The 19,463-nt window shown below is 43.9% G+C and overlaps 2 protein-coding genes across 2 annotated transcripts in view; one reads left to right on the top strand and one right to left on the bottom strand.

Annotated features, from left to right (window-relative positions):
• Positions 1–17,734, bottom strand: part of C5_1H8orf76 (chromosome 5_1 C8orf76 homolog) — a 186,101-nt gene extending 168,367 nt beyond the window's left edge. Inside the window, exon 1 of the mRNA XM_085605030.1 lies at positions 17,613–17,734. Coding sequence (XP_085461156.1) covers positions 17,613–17,717 — 105 coding nt within the window. The 5' untranslated portion in view covers positions 17,718–17,734. The remainder of the gene's footprint in view (positions 1–17,612) is intronic.
• A 302-nt stretch (positions 17,735–18,036) lies between these two features.
• Positions 18,037–19,034, top strand: CRCP (CGRP receptor component). The gene has a single exon (XM_085605028.1). The coding sequence runs from the start codon at positions 18,176–18,178 to the stop codon at positions 18,596–18,598; it is 423 nt and encodes a 140-aa protein (XP_085461154.1). The 5' UTR covers positions 18,037–18,175; the 3' UTR covers positions 18,599–19,034.
• Positions 19,035–19,463: the final 429 nt, after the last annotated feature.

Raw genomic sequence — 19,463 nt, 5'->3', positions numbered from 1 at the left:
TAATAGTCTTGATCCCCTAGATGAAAAATACAAATCACATTCACTCTTCAGGCATTCATGGCCAATATACTCTTACATACAAACAATACACATGCACTGAAAAAGAGGTCCTAATGACACCTTTCCTTTTCTGGTAGATTAACTCCCGAACAACTTATAAATCAAAGTACTTTATCTCTTTTTGATACAATAAAGGTACAGAATAACGTTGTTAATAGGAGGTGCAATAAAGGACCAAACTGGTCGACGCGTTTCGAACCCCTATCTTTTTAGGTTCTCTTCAGGACCAACCAATCTCTGTAACAAAAAGACAACAAATCCGTTTTAGGTATTTTAACACAACTCAGAATTTTAAAAGAACCGCCAGCGACTAAGAACACCCACCTTCAAAAGGTGCCTCAACAATGGAGTCTTAACTGTCTGTAATCGATCCAACTTGCCCCAGGGCTGTGGAACACAAATGGAAACCACTTATATTAACGTTTCTCCTCCACAGAACAGACGAGACACACATAATGGACAGACAAAAAAGACTATTGGACATGTCCGTTTGACTCACCATTCGAGATCGATCTGTTATCTCTACGGGGCGGCCAGAACACTGAAATGGAAGTTGATTAAAATCAATCGGAGGATGGATGGGTGCTAACAACTACTCAAGTCCAACATGGATCCCATTATTAACTTACCGGATTCGGGGAAGGCTGCCTTCTTCGCCGGCTAACCATCAAATTTAATTTTTCTTTCTAAGAGCGAAAGGAAACACTGGTCGGTAACCTCTTGATACTCTCCTAGGGCTATAGTGAAACACTGATACGTCCCGGGGAAAGGGGCTTACCTAGATGAGTTCGCTTGCTCGTCTCACGTAGGAATCCCGTGCCGGCATCTGAAAACAAAGGGCGGTAGAAGTCGTCGTTAAAACTGCTCCGCTGGCCAAACCTAAGTTCCCAAAGACTTCGTGACACTTCCTGAAGAGGGAGATGGCTTACCGAGATTCCTCCTCCAGCTTCTCGTAGCTGCATCTGTCCATTGGTAATACTCCTAGGGAGTCTGGGAGCAAGTGACGGCTAAATGTTCCCGGGTCACGGAGGACCGTTGGCTGCTGGGAGATGTAGTTTTTCTAGCCGATAGTTGAACGAATGGAGGGATATTGAGTTTTTTTAGGATGGAATGCTAGGCAATCGCCTTCTCGGTGTCTCTAAGCTTTGTCTGCATGAATTTACGAAAGACATAGTAAAAGGAGGGCACCCTAAATGGAACATCTTCCAATTGATATGATCTGATCAAACTGAAATAACAACACGAGGTCTTATGCTGTGGCCTTCGCCGCTTAGACCAATGGTCTGAAGATCTCCGCTATTTCATTAAGGCCATTAATTGCCGTGTTAAATTTCATGATGAGTAATGCTTCGCGTTGACTTAAATGGCCTTCCAAATCACCCCCGCGGGGGTCTCTCTCAATTTTGGACAGTACTGTCCATTTGAAGTCTTCCTCACTATGTGTCATTGTGACCCAGTGGCTGACTAATGGGGCATTTTCCACTCGTCGTCTAATCCTCGACTTATGCTGGGTAATGCGTTGCCGCACCTCCTGGGTAGTCTTCCCGATGTAAAGCTTTGGGCATGGGCAAGTAACTGCATAAACGACATTCCTCGTTTTACAGTTAGTGAACGTATTATGTCTCCAATGAATATTGTTAAACGTGAAGACATCTCCTTCTGTAGTTTGCTCACAGCATGTGCAGGTTCCGCATTTGTGGTGTCCTACAATTGGTGGCATATCAAACATACTTCTCAAAGTCGGAGGTTGCTGTTTTGGTAAAGCCGCTCGCACTATGTAGTTGGCTATACTTTTCTCTTTTTTGTATGCAAACAAAGGAGGGATGGAAAATTCCTCATGAAGGTCCTTAATCAAATGCCAGTTAGCGAGGATGAGTTTTCGGAGTTGGTGTGTGTTAGGGCAAAATGTTGTGACACAGACTGGTCTACTGCCTGTTTTCTTTGTTCTTTGCTCCAACAATGTTTCCCTTGGTGTCCACCAAGCTCTCTTAAGGGAGTGTTTGAGTAATCTTTTGGGGTATCCCCTCGCCAAAAGACGATCTCTTAGTTTGTTCGCATGCACGAAATACTCCTCTTTTTTTGTGCAGTTCCTGCGAATCCGCTCATCATGAAATTTAACACGGCAATTAATGGCCTTAATGAAATAGCGGAGATCTTCAGACCATTGGTCTAAGCGGCGAAGGCCACAGCATAAGACCTCGTGTTGTTATTTCAGTTTGATCAGATCATATCAATTGGAAGATGTTCCATTTAGGGTGCCCTCCTTTTACTATGTCTTTCGTAATTTCATGCAGACAAAGCTTAGAGACACCGAGAAGGCGATTGCCTAGCATTCCATCCTAAAAAAACTCAATATCCCACCATTCGTTCAACTATCGGCTAGAAAAACTACATCTCCCAGCAGCCAACGGTCCTCCGTGACCCGGGAACATTTAGCCGTCACTTGCTCCCAGACTCCCTAGGAGTATTACCAATGGACAGATGCAGCTACGAGAAGCTGGAGGAGGAATCTCGGTAAGCCATCTCCCTCTTCAGGAAGTGTCACGAAGTCTTTGGGAACTTAGGTCTGGCCAGCGGAGCAGTTTTAACGACGACTTCTACCGCCCTTTGTTTTCAGATGCCGGCACGGGATTCCTACGTGAGACGAGCAAGCGAACTCATCTAGGTAAGCCCCTTTCCCCGGGACGTATCAGTGTTTCACTATAGCCCTAGGAGAGTATCAAGAGGTTACCGACCAGTGTTTCCTTTCGCTCTTAGAAAGAAAAATTAAATTTGATGGTTAGCCGGCGAAGAAGGCAGCCTTCCCCGAATCCGGTAAGTTAATAATGGGATCCATGTTGGACTTGAGTAGTTGTTAGCACCCATCCATCCTCCGATTGATTTTAATCAACTTCCATTTCAGTGTTCTGGCCGCCCCGTAGAGATAACAGATCGATCTCGAATGGTGAGTCAAACGGACATGTCCAATAGTCTTTTTTGTCTGTCCAGTATGTGTGTCTCGTCTGTTCTGTGGAGGAGAAACGTTAATATAAGTGGTTTCCATTTGTGTTCCACAGCCCTGGGGCAAGTTGGATCGATTACAGACAGTTAAGACTCCATTGTTGAGGCACCTTTTGAAGGTGGGTGTTCTTAGTCGCTGGCGGTTCTTTTAAAATTCTGAGTTGTGTTAAAATACCTAAAACGGATTTGTTGTCTTTTTGTTACAGAGATTGGTTGGTCCTGAAGAGAACCTAAAAAGATAGGGGTTCGAAACGCGTCGACCAGTTTGGTCCTTTATTGCACCTCCTATTAACAACGTTATTCTGTACCTTTATTGTATCAAAAAGAGATAAAGTACTTTGATTTATAAGTTGTTCGGGAGTTAATCTACCAGAAAAGGAAAGGTGTCATTAGGACCTCTTTTTCAGTGCATGTGTATTGTTTGTATGTAAGAGTATATTGGCCATGAATGCCTGAAGAGTGAATGTGGTTTGTATTTTTCATCTAGGGGATCAAGACTATTATGTTTTTGATGTGAAATGTATTGTATTGTGTTGTTTTGTATAAAAGATAAATGCGCAATGAAGTATTGTTAAAGCGCACAATAGCAGAGAAATGTGAAATAAATAATAAACATTCTCTTGATTAATAAGGAAATTCATAAAGCCATCCTCCCATGTTTTATTTTTCATGATAGGAGTCACGAAGTGAAATGTGCAGTCAGTCTCAGTCTGGACAATTTGTTCTGTTTTTTCATGATTACTTTTTGTCCCAGTCTGACCCTGATGGCCTCAGGCTTGCCTGTTATTGTAGGAGGTGAAGGCACCCTACTCCTTCCCCCAACCCAGTCATCCTCAGTTAGCCCCTGGCCTTGAGTCTTTCTTCTATTAAACACCTGTCACTTTCCTGTCTTCTTCTACTCCTCACTTAGCCATCTCTCTCTTAAACAGACTCTGTCTGGAGGGTATCTCCGTGTGGAGCATTATATTTTGCCAAGCTGATCAAAACGTGGCCTGTCTGCGGAGCTCCTCTTATTTGTTGCGCTTTTACACGTGGCGGCCACGCCACCTTAATTGAACCGATTTGTTTTAGAAGCGGACTTTAAAAGTGCTTCTTAAGAGCAGGTTTAGGTCATAGGTTGGGGGAAAGTATTTGATTACCACTTAGGAGAGTGGATTACAAGCCCATGGCTACTGCGGATACCATATGGAATAGTGCATTACTAAGTTGCGGTTGCTTTTTCTATATGAAATGGTGCATGACCAGCTTGCAGCTGCTAACTAGTAAATGGAATGCGGTCTTACAATCTCTGCTTCATGTGGTTTTTGTGCCCACCTAGGGAAAAGCGTACTAGCAGCTTTATCCACCCTCAACCACCCTGTCTGTCCTCTCCCTTCTTCCTGCTGTTCCTCCACAACACACCAGAAGACAGCCTGGTGATGTTATGGATGTTGTCCTGCTCACTTTCATTTGCTTTTGACTTATTTTTTAGCTTCCTCTTCTTGTGTTGCCCGACCACTGGAGCATGGATGCATTTACACGTTGTTCTACTGCTACCTTTTCTGGCAAATACTTTTTTCTTTTTGTTTAAGTACCTCATGGGAGCGCATGTGTTTTCCAGCTCTCTTTAACTCTCCACGCTGCTCTCTCTTGACAATGTGATTATACCCTCCTCCTCGGTTATGACCTTGTCCTTGTGTGCTTCTCCACCCATGTTACTTGTTCACCTATGTGCTTCGATTTGTTCCCAGCAGCACGTTGCTTCCACTCTCGCCCGTTTGCTCCCCTCTATGTTGCTTCCCTCTACCATACCCTCCCAATTGCTTCAAACCCCTGCCCGTGATGCTTCTGCACTCTTTTTTCTTTTTATTTGCTGATCCAAGTTAGATTGGCAAATAAAAAACAAAGTGTCCGCATCATTATGTAGGCGCACATGCCTACTTGGTGCCTACAAAATGACACAGTAGTGGGGACATCAGGCGCGGGTGGTTGAAAATACGGGTTGTGCGCGCCATACCGGCTTGCACATGGAACATACCCTTCAGGGATCCACACTTAATGCCATTCTGCACGAATTTGACTTAACATCTGCCATGAACAAGCAGCCTCCGGTGAAGACTGATATCGTCCCCACTTTTACTAGGAGAGGGTGTGAGACCTTTATTGATTTTATCTTTGTCTCCATACCATTTTACCATTATATTGTGAACTTTTCTATCAAGGTGAGCGCACACACTGATCATAATTCTGTGTGTGTTGCGACAGGATGGCCTTGGGCAGCTAAGCAAATTAAGGAGGGACTGGTGGTCCCCCTGAAAGCTCTGAAGGAGGGGGGGCAGGAGGGGGGGGAGGGACTGGAGTGGGGCCAAATTGTTCCGGACCAGCTCCATGAGTCCCTGTTAAACAAGTGTAATAGGGAGTTTGCTATCTGTTTAGATAGTAAGGCCAATCCATAGGCTATTATGGGGGCTTTTGGCTGTATGCCTGAGGCTATAGTGAATCTATTGCGGGTTCTGGGCAGGTGTTTATTGCACTCAGGACCGAGATGGTTTGATGCCGAGTGCTCCCATGCCTCTAGGAGATGGAAATAGGTTTTGGGTGTGACACCTCGATATCCCATGGCTATTAAGAGTCATCAAAGAGCCTACAAGGCCGCCCTGACTAAGCGCTAGTCTGCCCTGAAGGTGGAGGCCTGGTCAGAACTGGTGGAGGCCAGTAGCTCAGGCAATAGTTCCAAGGTTTGGAGCATCATTATAAGTTCCTTTTTAGCAGGTGACACTGTCAATTTAATGGATGCCCATATCTCAGAGGATGATTCGGTAAGCCATTTCAAGGGCATGTTCCAGTCTGATCTAACCACTAGGGAAGGGCAGGAAATTGTGGATGGTAAATCCAAGGTTACAGCGCAAGAAGTCAGAGCAGGCATTATGGGACTATTCAAAAACAAGGCCCCAGGCCCTGATGGAATCCCGCCAGACCTTTACATTATGAACGTGGCCAAATGGGTGCCAGTACTTATGGCAATCATAAATGTGACGATCAAGGTTGGCCGCCCAGATTCATGGGCCTTTTTGACTATTGTCCCTGTTTTCTAAAAGGGTGATCGGGATAGCACTCATTGCTATAGACCCATCTCCCTTTTGGATTTTGTGGTAAAGGTGGTGAGCCGCATGGTCTTAGACAGGCTTGTAACTTGGGTGGATGAAAATTACATTGTAGCAGAGGTACAATATGGTTTCTGCCAGGGTCGCCCAGCAGTGGACGAATGTTTAAATCTATATATGGTCCTGAACAAGTATACCGTGGCCCGCACTGGCTCTATCTACCTAGCATTTATTGATCTGTCCTAATTATTTTATCGTGTTAATAGATCAAAACTTTGGCAGATGATGCTTTCCATTGATATAGACAGGGACATTGTTCTGTTTTTAAGGGACCTCCACAGAGACTCATATGCGGTCATCCATTACTTGAAAGATCTTAAAGTAACCCGCAAGTTTCCCATCAGGAGAGGGGTGCGTAAGGGGTGAATTTTGGCTCCTTTTCTTTTTAATTTGTATATTAACTCCCTGGAGAAGGTCCTTTTGAATTCAAAAGTTGATTGCCCCCAGGTGGGTAAGCGTAGCCTGCTTGTCCTCCTGTATGCAGAGGATGCTGTCCTCATGGCGAGGACAGCTAGGGGCATACAACTTTTGTTGAATTCCTTTGTTCATTTTCATTGGAGGACCTGAACCTGTTGGTTAACCACAGTAAAACATTTGTAATGCAGGTGGGACCTCGCACAGCCAAGTCGTGTACTTTTAAGGTAGTAATCACGCCAATTCCTAAGACAAATGTCTTTTCATATCTAGGAGTCGTGTTTGATGATGACCTGAGGTGGCGCCCCTTCATCAGTCGTAAGAAAGGGGACCTGGCTTCAGCGACTGCTGCTGTTTTAAATTTTGCTTCTAGATTGGGCGGCAAACTGATACGGGCTCTCCTGCAGATCTACAGAGCCAAATGTATCTCGAAGGTCATCTACGGGAGCGAGATATGGGGTTATACTGGGCTGGAGGCACTGCAAATTGTCAAAAATACTTTCTTGAGATGGGTACTCGGCCTACCGCAGAGCATCCAGTCTATGTAGTGCACAAAGAATTGGGGATAGCCTTTCTTTCAGATGAGCTGGCTTTCCGCCCCTTAGCTTTGTGGATAAAGATTTGGATTAAAAAAGATAATGCCCTAAGCAAGGGCATTCTAAGGGGTTGTCTTTCCCTGGACTACGTTAATCATATTTGTTTGATAAAGTAGGTTAGAGATTGTCTTTGTAGCTTAGGAAGAGCAGACCTGTTTGACAATCTGCAAGTGATTTGTAGGAGGGATCTTACTTGGCTGAAAGAGTGTTTCTTTAAAAGGTGTACTGAGGATAGAGAGGAAGTTGAGTTGAGAAAGCCTAGCGTGTGCAGTTACATTACACTGAAAACTGTGCCAACTACAGAACCATATCTTTTATGGGTTAAAAGCAATGATGATCGCTCTTTCACCGACTGGATTTCGGCTTGATCTCTTTCATTATCTTTTGGCCCAACCACGCGGCGCTCACAGAGGACAATGTCTCACGTCCTGTGGCTGCAACGGCCAGTCTCCACAGTACATGATGCACTTTTTAATGTTTTGTATTTTTTACGAGGTTCCCGGGAAGTCTTTTATTATTTCTATTCTTAAAAAAAGATGTTATAAGAGAGTCATACCTACTTTTATTTTTTTACAACCTCTTTCAAGTGATTCAGTACTGTACAAGCTTAGTTTTCTAAGGGCCGCCATCAGACTTAGGTCCAGTTGTGACTAACCTTGACAGTGGGGTCTACCTTTTTACCTCTGTATTTACGGGTCCATAATGGTCCTATAATATTGTTTTTTTGTATATTTGTGGGAGTTTTTATTGATGTCTGTTTGACTTTTATGGCTTTAACTGTAAAAACCATATAAAGTAGAATGATGACACAATAGTCTTTTTTTAATTAGGTAGAGGCCTACCAACATCTTGGGGACATTCTGAAAGCTTCCCTGGGAATGCATTCTGCCCATTGCTTACCATTGGCTTTATGGCTTGTAACTCACACTTGTTTGCTTTCAATTTGCTGGTTTTATCTGTCTTAGGCTGTCCCTTCCATGGCCAATACCCTATTTACTGTTTTCTTCTACCAATATTTGCTTTTGGTAAACAGGCATTAAAACTTGTTCTTATCTTATAAGAAGATAAGAACAAGATTGTAATGCCTGTTTACCAAAAACAAATATTGGTAAAAGAAAACAGTAAATAGGGTATGCTGTGTATTCAGAGACAGAGGTCAAATGTCGGGCTCTGTATTCCAAGGGAGCTTGGCGTTTACTTTTCTTTCTTTGACTTTAAAGAGATAGGATTTATGTGACAATCATGCTGGCTACTGGGGGTGAGCTACAGCAAGGCTGTATGGTGCTATTTGTTTTTTCTAGCACACAACAAATTTTAAATGCCTGCAAATGAACTGTGCAGATATTTCAGAATATATCAGATTAGAAAAGCAGAAATGAAGACACATTTTTGGTTATTCTGAAGTGCAGTGGAAACCAATTATTTTAATATGATCAAATCAAATCAGTACACTAGGTGATGGCATTTCTACACATTATTGTTTGTACGTTATACTTTTATCAGTACAACTGAATGTCTGTGCAAATGTAATGGTCATTTCAATTGAAGACATGCTGCCTGCAGTGCGCTACCACCCAATGCATACTCCACTTTACTCTGCATAACTCCACGCTGCTGCACTCTACCCTGCACCACTCCATACTACGTCACTCAACTCTACATCACTCCACACTGTCACTGCACTCCACTCTGCACCAGTACACTCTATGCCTCTCTACTCTACGCCAGAGCACTCTACACCACTTCAATCTTGCCACTCCACTCCACATCAATGCGCTCTACTCTGTACCAATTCACTTTACGCCACTCTAATCCACTCTGGACCAGTACACACTACCCGGCACCACTCCACTCGACGCCACTCTACTCTGAAACAATCTATGCTATGACACTGCATTCAGTGGCACTGCACTCTACTATGCACCACTCTACGTCATTGCACGCTACTCTAGCCACTGTTCTCTACACCAACGCACTCTACTCTATGCCAATGCACTCAATGTGACTACACATTATGACACTCTGCACTGCTCCACTATCTCACTGCACTCCACGTCAATCCACCCTAAGCCACTCAAATCTACTCTGCACTACTGCACTCTAGGCCCCTTCGCACTACTCTGAAACAATCTACTCCACGCCACTACAATCTACCCTGCGCCACTACAATCTACTCTGCGCCACTACAATCTACTCTGCGCCACTACAATCTACTCTGCGCCACTCTACACCACAGCACTCTACACCAGTGCACTCTCTGTCAATGCACTGTGTGCCCCTTTACTGTAAACCAATACACTGTACACCACTGCACTCTCCGACAATCTACTCTTCACCATTGCACTGTACGCCACTATACTGTTCTCTGCAACACTCTACACCACTGCACTCTACATCACTCTATTCTGCAACACTTCACTCTATGCCACATCTCTGTACACCACAGCATTCTATGACACTCTACTCTGCAACACTGTACCCTCCACACCTTTACTCTGCATCACTGCACTCTATGCCACTGCACTCTACACCACTACACTCTATGCCAATTTCATCTACTGTGCATAACTGTAATCTATGACTCTGCACTACTCCACTCTACACCAGTGCACTCTACACCACTACTCTATGCTACTGCACTCTACCCTGCACCACACCACTTTATGCCACTTCACTCTACTTGAAACCATCTATTCTACTCCACTGCATTCTATGCCACTGGACTCTACGCCACTCTGTGCCATGCCACTACAATCTAGGTCACTGCAATCTATGCTGCGCCACTCTACTCTGCACCACTGCACTCTATGCCAATACACTCTATACCACTTTATTCAAAACCAATGCACTCCACGTCACTGAACTCTACGCCAACTACTCTGCACCTATGGACTCTACGCCACTATACTCTACTCTGCAACACTACATCACTGCACTCTATGCCACTTGACACCATTGTGCTCTACGTCACTGCACTCTATGCCACTCTACTCTGCACCAACGTACTCTACTCCACTGCTCTCTACACCACTCTACACCACTGCACTCTAAGCCAATGCACTACAAACCACAGTGCACTATGACACTCTACTCTGCAAGACTGCACTCTCCACCATTGAACTCTATGCCACTCTAATCTGCACCACTGCATTCTATGCTACTGCACTCTACTCTGCACCACTCAACTTTCCACCAATGCACTCTTCACTACATTCTACGGCACTCCACGCCACTGCAATCAACGCCAATCCACTCTACACATCTGCACTACTCCACTTTACCCTGCACCACTCTAAGCTACTTCACTCTACTCTACCACAATCTAGCATAAGCCACTGCACTCTACTTCACTCTGTGCCACTCCATTGTACGCCATTGCACTACATGCTGCACCACTTCACACCCCTCTACTCAAATGCAATGCACTCTACACCAATCTACTTTATGCCACTTCACTCTAGGCCACTCTACGACACTTCGCTCTAAGACACTCCACTCCACATTACTCCACTCTATGCCACTCTATGACACTACTCCACTCTACAACGCTCAACATTACTTCCTTTATGCCACTCCACTCCATTCTATTCTACTACACACTATTCCACCCCACTCTACACTATGCTCAACTCTGACCCTATATGCCACTCCCTTCTACAACACTCTACTCCACAACACTCTACAACACTCTACACAACACCCTATGCGACATTCCACTCTACTCTATACCACTCCATGACACTCTAAGCCACTTCACTCTAGGACACTCTACTCCCTCCACGACACTCTACACCACTCCCCTTTACCCACTAACTTTTAGCCATGCTAAACAGCAGCCATGCTGGTGTACAACATGGCTAAAACATATTGGCAAAGCCAATAGCTCTTGCATAGCCATAACCTATTGTCTTTGCCAATGACTGTTACTGGTGGGCATCATGGACAGTGGACTTGGGGTATGAAGTATCAACAAATGGTTCCCACTGCTCTGCAGTTCCATATGTGGCACCTCCGCCACACTGAGAAAGAGAGAGATTGGGTGTGGGCAGGGGTGCTGGGAATACCCCAGTTGATGCTAAAATGGAAGTTTGTGTGTGCTACTATACAATGATTACATCTGGCTGTTTGTGGTTATGTGTGATGTCACAGAAAGTGACTACACCGCAGCAATGAATTTCTCTCTCACATGCACAAAGCTGTTCCTTCACAGGCAACGACAGTACAAATGTCCCTTACACAACTTGTGCGGCGCAAGCAGCAGCTGTGCAGTTTCCATTACCTTTTCTCACATACACAACACACACAGAACAGTTATCAACACATTGTTGTACGGAAAAAAATTGAGCTCACCCACTACTTATTGAGGGGAGAGGGGCTTGCTACCAGTTTCCGCAATATACTGGTTTCTTCACAGCCTCGCCCTCCTTGTCTTACAATTAGAATTCTATGAAGGGAAATCTATTGTTAGCGTAATCTGCTATGAATTTTGGATTGTACCTTCACATTAACAAAGCAGAACAAGCATTTGCAAAGAAATCATCTCGCATTTGTGAAAGTCAGAGCTGTTGGCGATGAAAATGACAATGTTTTTAACTTTTGTTTTTTTATTTGCAGTGGAGTGATAATATTTGCATAGTGCTATTGCCACTCATATGACCTTGTGGGGCTGGAAAACTAGAAAATGGGAAAGACGTCATGAGGGAGGGGAGACAAGGGTAAAATGCTGCTGGATAAAAAAAAAGTAACACCATCCTGGAAAAAGCAAGCACTCGTAAGTAATGCAAGATTAAGTAACGCATGTTAAATGTAAGCATGAACAACATATTACCTTAAAACTTTTACACTTGTTATTCAGAAATCAATGAGTGTTTGCCAGACATTGCTCCTCTTTGGAGGAGGGGGCTGAAAGCTGCAAGCTTCAGGCGTTCCTTGGAGCACTAAGCAGGTAAAAAGATGAAAAAAGTGGTATTGGTGGGTCTAGTATCCCTAATGAGACATTAAAACAAACCAAAAGATCTGCAGAAACGGTAACCCTTTCGTGTCCAAAGACCTCCCGCGTAGGGGGTGCCCAATATTTGTCCAAGAAGTAAAAGTCATGCCAAAAATCTCAGGCTATTTAAACAAGGGAGAAAAAATGACGAGCAAAAATCGCGGAGAGAAAGCCCTGGGTCACCTATGGAGACATCAGCTTACCCGTTTAGAGAGGAAGGCAAGTAGGACAATTCAAGTGAGCTCTGTCGAACCTTGGTGTTCTGTGCAATATATGCAACTAGGGGTGTGGAAGGAGGACATCAGGGCTAACTCTGCCCTATTCCAACCGTATCCTTATTTCGAAAAAAATAAGGAAAATGGGGAAGGAAATCGAGTGAGGAATAGCCCATGGATGGCTGCAGGACAGATAAAAGGGGTAAGCGAAGCACAGGTCTGTAGAGACAAAGTGCTGGAGTGGGAGCTGTAGAAATTTCTTAGAAAATTCAGGGTCAAAGTGAGGGGAGAAGTAAATCCCTGGTGAGTGAACAAGGTATCTCATGCTAGTGGCACCATAATCCAATGGGTGCATGTGCAGTTGCGTCGGTCACTATTATTTCATCTGGTATCTAGCGCCAACAGCCAATGCCAGGGACTCACAAACCCTGGGAGAGCGAGCAAGGTACCTGAATGCTGCAGCACCATAATCTGACCAGTGCGGTTGCAGTCCTTTGGGGCGCTGATGATGATGTGCGTAGTACCTAGTGTCTGCAGAGTCATGAAGAATTCATGCCCCGGGCTCTTGGACCATGGAAAAGTACTCCCAGGGAGGTCTATAGTGGTGCGGTCATGTAAGGAGGTTTAAAGGGGAAGAGCAGGAGCAGTGCAATTGTGTGGGGAAGGGCTTACCAGGTTGAAGGAAACCGATCTTCGAGTACAGGACGCATTGGGACAGTCATCAGGCGTGTAGGGAGTCACTGCCAAAAGCAGTATGACCCACGCTTGCGGGCCGGGGAACAAACCTGGAAGTTAAGTGGTGTGACCCAACAGAGCTAGACCGTGAGTAATCAGGAGAGGAAGAGGAGCTAGGTACCCCCAGGGGATGAGTGAAGGAAAAGAGAGGGGAATAAAACAGTCATGCTGCACACAATGGTTTTATTTAAACGTAAAGACATATAACGTGTGTAGACCAGTGAGTCTGTAGAGGGTCTACATGTGGAATGGAACTTAAAGATAAAGAGCAGCGGCAATCGCACTGATTAAAGTAAAGAAATGCAAGTGCGGTGTCCGAGAAGCAGGCGTTTTGCCGGGACGCTGGGCGTGGCCTAATGCGCCTGCTAGAAACAGGAGACCCTTAGTGATGTGGCATAACAAACAGAGCTGCTGACTTTGGGCCTGGGGAGCTGGGTTTGAGTCTCGGCGTGGACTGTACAAAAAACATGCTGATGGTAAAAAATAAAGTCATAATCAATATAATTCAACAATGGTTAAATATGTACAATTACACGATCGCTGAACAAACCATCCAGGAGCAAAAAAAAAAAAACAAGCAGAAGGGGGAAGTGCATGGAACACACGTTCTTGGAAGCATCTGATGAGTCCGGGTCAGGGAAGTGCAGCTGTCCTTCCTGCGACGAAAAAATCATTAACAAAAGAGTACTTGAAACTGTAAATAAAACGTGCAGGGTAAGGTCACATGTAACTGGGGCAGTCCTCATGGAATGTTCCAACAGCAGAAAGAGAGAAGCATTTCCAAAAGACAGACAAAGAAGCCAATTAAAAACATGGGCGGTGCTTAAAGCCCATATTCTGAATACAGCATGTCTCGGAGGGCATATGTGCACTTTTATTTACCCAGCCTAAATTATAGAAGAAAATAGATTCCTTTAATTGTGGAATAGATTTTTTCTTTGTAATTTAGCCTCGACAAATAAGATTGCATGTATCTTGCAAAGTGTAGAAGAAGCTATTTCTATAGAAAAGTACCAGATACTACTTCCCTAAAATCGAAGTTAGTAAGTGGGTTAAAGTTGAAGAATCCTGGGAGAGACAAAAATCTAAAGCTGAATGATTTAACTAATCTAACCGAAGGCTAGGCCTGTCCTGCGTTTTAATGCCACTCTGTAGATGCTGGAGAACATTTGAATTTGCCTAGAAGAAATGTATGCATAGTTGTACACTCTTTTCTAATGTACTGAACAGAAAATGAGAAATCAAACGTTGAACACATCAGGCCAGGAAGATCAAAGACATGGGGTTTAGTATAAATAAGCCTTCAGTTTCCATTTTTACTGACATTTACATACAAATCTAGCTGGTAAACAATCTGTTTTCCAGTCTTTATTTTTAAAACAAGAAAAAGACTAAATAGTTTCTTCTTTAGGGTACGAGATGCACAAGCAGAATATAGGCAGATGTGCTAGCACTACAAGGCAAATATTTTCGGGTAAATGTAGCTACTTAGCAGACTGAAATTTAATTAGTTATCATCGGTTAAACAAATATGGAAATAAACTAGTTTCAACTAAATATTTTCACAAATAAATATGGGTAAGTACAAATAAGAAAAAAAACAAATAAGAATAAATATAGACACAATTTTTATAAAATAAACAGCACTAAATATAAAACGCTACTTTTATACTGCACTCAATGGGGGTAGGTTCTTTTCTGAGCAGTGTCTACTTTTGACAGTTAAGGGAACTTGAAGGGCTAATAAGCAACATAAGTTTGCTCAGGATCACAAAATCAGAGTAGAAGGGGAGCAAATATTCGGACCATGTTTCCACGGCACACAGCAAGCTTAACTTAACAAGGCGGTCAAGACCTGGCTATTCGACTGAACGGAACTGCTGTCCCCCTCCTTCTCTCTCCCCCCCCCCCTACTCCCCCCCCCCACCCCCCCAGCACCTTGAGACCCTACGGGTGAGTAGTGCGCTTACAATTCCCTGATTTATTGAACTACTGATAGCACTTTTTCTCTGTTGCGCTCAAACAAAAGGACAGCCGAGAAGTCCTGTAGAGGTTCCTCAATGTGCAGTCTGCAGGTGAGTTAAGAGCCACGCGATACTGGGGGTAGGGTGAATGTCTCCAAGTAGAACTGAATAGAGGAGGGCGTGGTCAGGGAGGCTAACTGGACACAAGCAGGAAGAAGGTTTGGGCCTTATAGTAAGGTACAGAATGAGAGTCAAGTGAGCAACAGGTTGACCTGAGAGTTAAGAGACTGCTGAATGAGACAGATGATGCAGGAGAGTGGGGCTTTTAAGACCGTCGGAAAAAGAGGAAGGCAGAGGACTTCAAATAAGGTGTTGAATAAGGCAAGCAGTACAGGAGGATGGAAATTCTGCACAGTACACAGTCGGGTCAGAGAAGACTAATGTGAACACCTGACACGGGGAGGAGCGTAGTGCCAGTGAGACAAAAGTGGTGAGGAAAAGGGCCTGTCGAAAGAAATGGGGGCTTACAGAAATGACACAGACCGAGTGGAGCAGAGGTGCGGAAGTGCCAAATGAGACACAGAAAGGGAAGCTGGGAACCGGATAGGAAAGGTAGTTTGACCCATCTTGACAAAGGCTTAGGAGAGAGGTGCCCAAAGTATTTAGTAAATGGAGTGGGACACTGATGAAAGAGGAGACAGCAAGCAACCATTCAGCACTGTGCTACTCAGCTTATCACTTCTGATGCACAGAGTACATCAACGCACACTGTTACATTGACTGGATGCCAAACTCCATGTATTGCAATGGAAGTATTTATTTCTTTGCCAACTGAAAGATATAAGTTGGATTATAAGTAATTTGCATGTAGAAATAACCAATAACCTCTTGCCTTGGGAGTCATATCTTGATATATATATATATACACATACTCTCCCCAGAGCATATCTCTCAAGTTCTAACATCTCTGGACTGGCTCCCAATGGAAACAAATATTGTTGAGATCAATAAGTCTCGCCTTTTTTGCTTATTTGCTTTGCCAGTGTGTGGTGTTCTTAGTGTTATATATTCATATTGTAAGCCATGCAGCCTCCATGTTCCCTCTGTTTCCATGAAGCTGCATTCTTTAGAGAGAATCTAATTGTAGTAGTATCTTGATACTTAAAACAGATGATTAGTTGGTCTTGTTGGTTGTAGGATGAGGTCTCATGTAATGCAGCTACATTATAGACCTTCTACAAACACCACACTTCAACTCTTTCTTCTGGCTGAGCACATTACTTCACAGTGCTATTTCCTCTTCCAATAAGAACGATGGTATCAAGGAGCATAAAGATCTATAAAATGCAAATGTTAAGTACAATTAGAATCTTTCAAATCATATAATTAAAAAAAACATGTGAAGACGGGAGTCTTATTGGTCACAAAGAATAAATGCCTGGATTCTCCAGTTGGAATAGTTATTTCAAAATAAATGGAGTAATCCTTCTTGATTAAAGTAGAACCGCTGGAAATCCCCGTAGCGTATAGAATATATTATTTACTGAGTATAGTGCCTCAGTTCTCTTCCCGGTTGTCTATCCGTGAATGACATTCTTTGTGACCGATAAGACGCTACGGGGGACTCCCAGCGCTTATGACTGATACACTCCATTAGAAGGTTCACTACATTGGTATTGGAACTACTTTAATCCCAACCCTGATGAAGTCCTTATCGGACGAAATGTGTTGTCTGGGCTGATGCATGTATTCTTACATCTGACTGTGAAAATAAAACGACATAACTGAATAAAAGAACTTTCAAGACTCCGGTCTTCACATGTTTTTTTAATAATATGAATTGAAAGATTCTAATTGTACTTAACATTTGAATTGTATAGATCTTTATGCTCCTTGATATCGTCGTTGCTATAAAAAAGGGTTAAATATAAAATTCTACCTAATAACATGCAAGCAATGGGCGCCAATATGTCAATCTGAAAATCAGTTAGGCACCGATTTAAGAAAAAAAGCGTTTACCTTTAATATTACATTCCAATTTCAAAGAATTAAATACAAATTTAACTGATATTAAACAAGTCATTTGAATTCATGTTTCTCTAAAATGTGGACTGTGTCCCTTCAGCGAGAAGGGTCTGCGTAATTAGTAGAGGTGGCCGAGTCACTGAAGGATCGAGCCAGATGCCTGGCTCTGGCTCAGATTGATGTCTTTTGGGCCCCTGAACACTATGGTTTCTGCCTGTCCCCAGAGCTCTAACGACATGCTCCAAGAGTTAAAGATAGAGCATCATCTCCTATTTTATCATATTTTACATGAAGTTAGCTGCAAGATTTACGTACCAAAATGTTCAAGGTTTTACTTATGCACTCTAACAACCATCTCAGTGCCTTGGCTCGGCTCTGTCTCAGTTCTCATTATTATTTAGTGGCTCGGCCACCTCTAAAAATTAGAGTTTCTCATATGCACGCGAATGGGACACCATGATGGGTGGTACCTGAGGTTCGCATTGTTTGGCGATGTACGGCTCGAACTTGGTAGCATTCCGGTCCCTGCTGTGAATGAACACAGAGTCTTCAAACTCCCCACCCAAGATCTCCATTGCGCAGCGTGAACAGATCCTGACCCCAAAATAAGCCAAATCTGTTGTAAAAAATATCCGAACACCTTCATAACGACGTCGACAACGTTTTGCAAAGGAGAACATTCACTTTAAATAAAACAAAGAAATTACAGAATAAAAAAACGACAAACACCCTACTTCATCGGTTTAATAAATATATGGTAGGATCATCAGTTAGTTGCCTCTCAACGGTTACTCGGTAAAGTTTTTTAAAGGCTTGGCTAGTGTTTTAAATGAAGGGGGATTAGTGTTTTTTTCTTACTATTATTGTTATGTGGTGTTGGACTTGTTTCGACGTATTTTTAGAGGACATAGGTCTTGCTTTTTCGTGGGAATTTGGTAAACTCTAGTTCTCCGTCGTGGTAGTTGCCATAAAAAAGGACCAACGGCAGGACAGGAAGTAAGGCACAGAAGCAGAGCTCTAGCAAGTTGCAACCATGGAGGTGAAAGACGCGAACGCAGCAATGCTGAGTAACTACGAGGTATTCCAGCTTCTGACGGACCTGAAAGAGCAGCGCCAGGAGAGTGGCAAGCACAAGCCCCGGGCTGGGCAGCAGAACCTCAATACTGTTATGTACGAGACGCTCAAGTATCTGTCCGGGACTCCCTGCCGGCTGCAGAGTCCGGCAGTGGTGCGAGACTTCCTGGGAGCCCTGCGGCCGCACCGGCTCACCAAGGCCGAGAAACTGCAGCTGCTCAACCACCGGCCGCGCAGCGCGGTGGAGATCCAGCTGATGGTGGAAGAGAGCGAGGAGCGGCTGACTGAGGAGCAGATTGAGCAGCTCATAGAGACCGCCAGCACCCTGCTGCCTGGGGATCCCGAGGAGGACACAGAAGCGGCCGAAGGCGCCGAATCCTAGCGGGGCGGCGACAGCACATGAACTCTCTGTAGATAAATTGCCGGTTGTTGGATGGATCAGTTAAACGGGACATAAATATGATGAACAAACGAGACTAATAGGACAGCCGCTGACCTGTTTCATTGTTTACAGTGGACTAATGTACCATCTGCAATGCTCTAGATTGAAGAGAGGATGGACTGACTATTCTTCAACCGCCGCTGTACCTTAGGGAGAAAGGGTGCAACGCCGTTAAGTCACACAGCACGAACAGACTCATTTGTGCCGAAAAGTCAAGCACCAGAGCAGTGTGAAAAGTAATGGTTCTAACGTAAAACGTAGCTGTGCTTCGAGTACCTTAATTGGCCAATACATTTGGGTTGGATTTGCTTCATGTTAGCATTGTTTTCTAATGTTATTTTAAAGTATGAGACAAATAAAGACTCCTACAAAAGCACATGTGTGTCCAAGGTTTGCAGAACGGCTTCTTTGTTTTGATACGGGTTGTGTGTTAGAACGTTAACCAATTCCAACTCCCCGTTGGTACTGATTGAGATTCAAGATGCAATGTTGATCTTTAACAACCAGTGATCCTAGAGGTGAGTAGGTTGTGCAGTGTAATGTACCGTACACAGGGAGCGTGAGGCATGGTATCTTTCGTTAGGTTGATTGATCTCGTATTGTTTCTTAGCGTTGAGAGGTGTAGGTTAGCATAATGTGGCGGTGTAAGGTGCTGTTATACGTAGGCAAGCAGTACGATATCAGTGTTGTGGGGAGTCTGGTAAGCTTAAGTTGTAGTACGTTCTCTTGAATGATCCTGTTACTTACCAGTATTCTTCATTACTCAGATTCTTCTATCTCCTGTGCTCCTGCAAACATACTTTTC

This window comes from Triturus cristatus, chromosome 5_1 (genome assembly GCF_964204655.1).
Source record: "Triturus cristatus chromosome 5_1, aTriCri1.1, whole genome shotgun sequence".
NCBI lineage: Eukaryota > Metazoa > Chordata > Amphibia > Caudata > Salamandridae > Triturus > Triturus cristatus.
The sequence above is the reverse complement of the archived record's forward strand: the minus strand, read 5'-3'. Positions and strand labels throughout refer to the sequence as shown.

Coding starts and splice junctions, on each gene's coding strand:
- CRCP (XM_085605028.1), top strand. CDS start 18,176: ATGGAGGTGAAAGACGCGAACGCAGCAATGCTGAGTAACTACGAGGTA.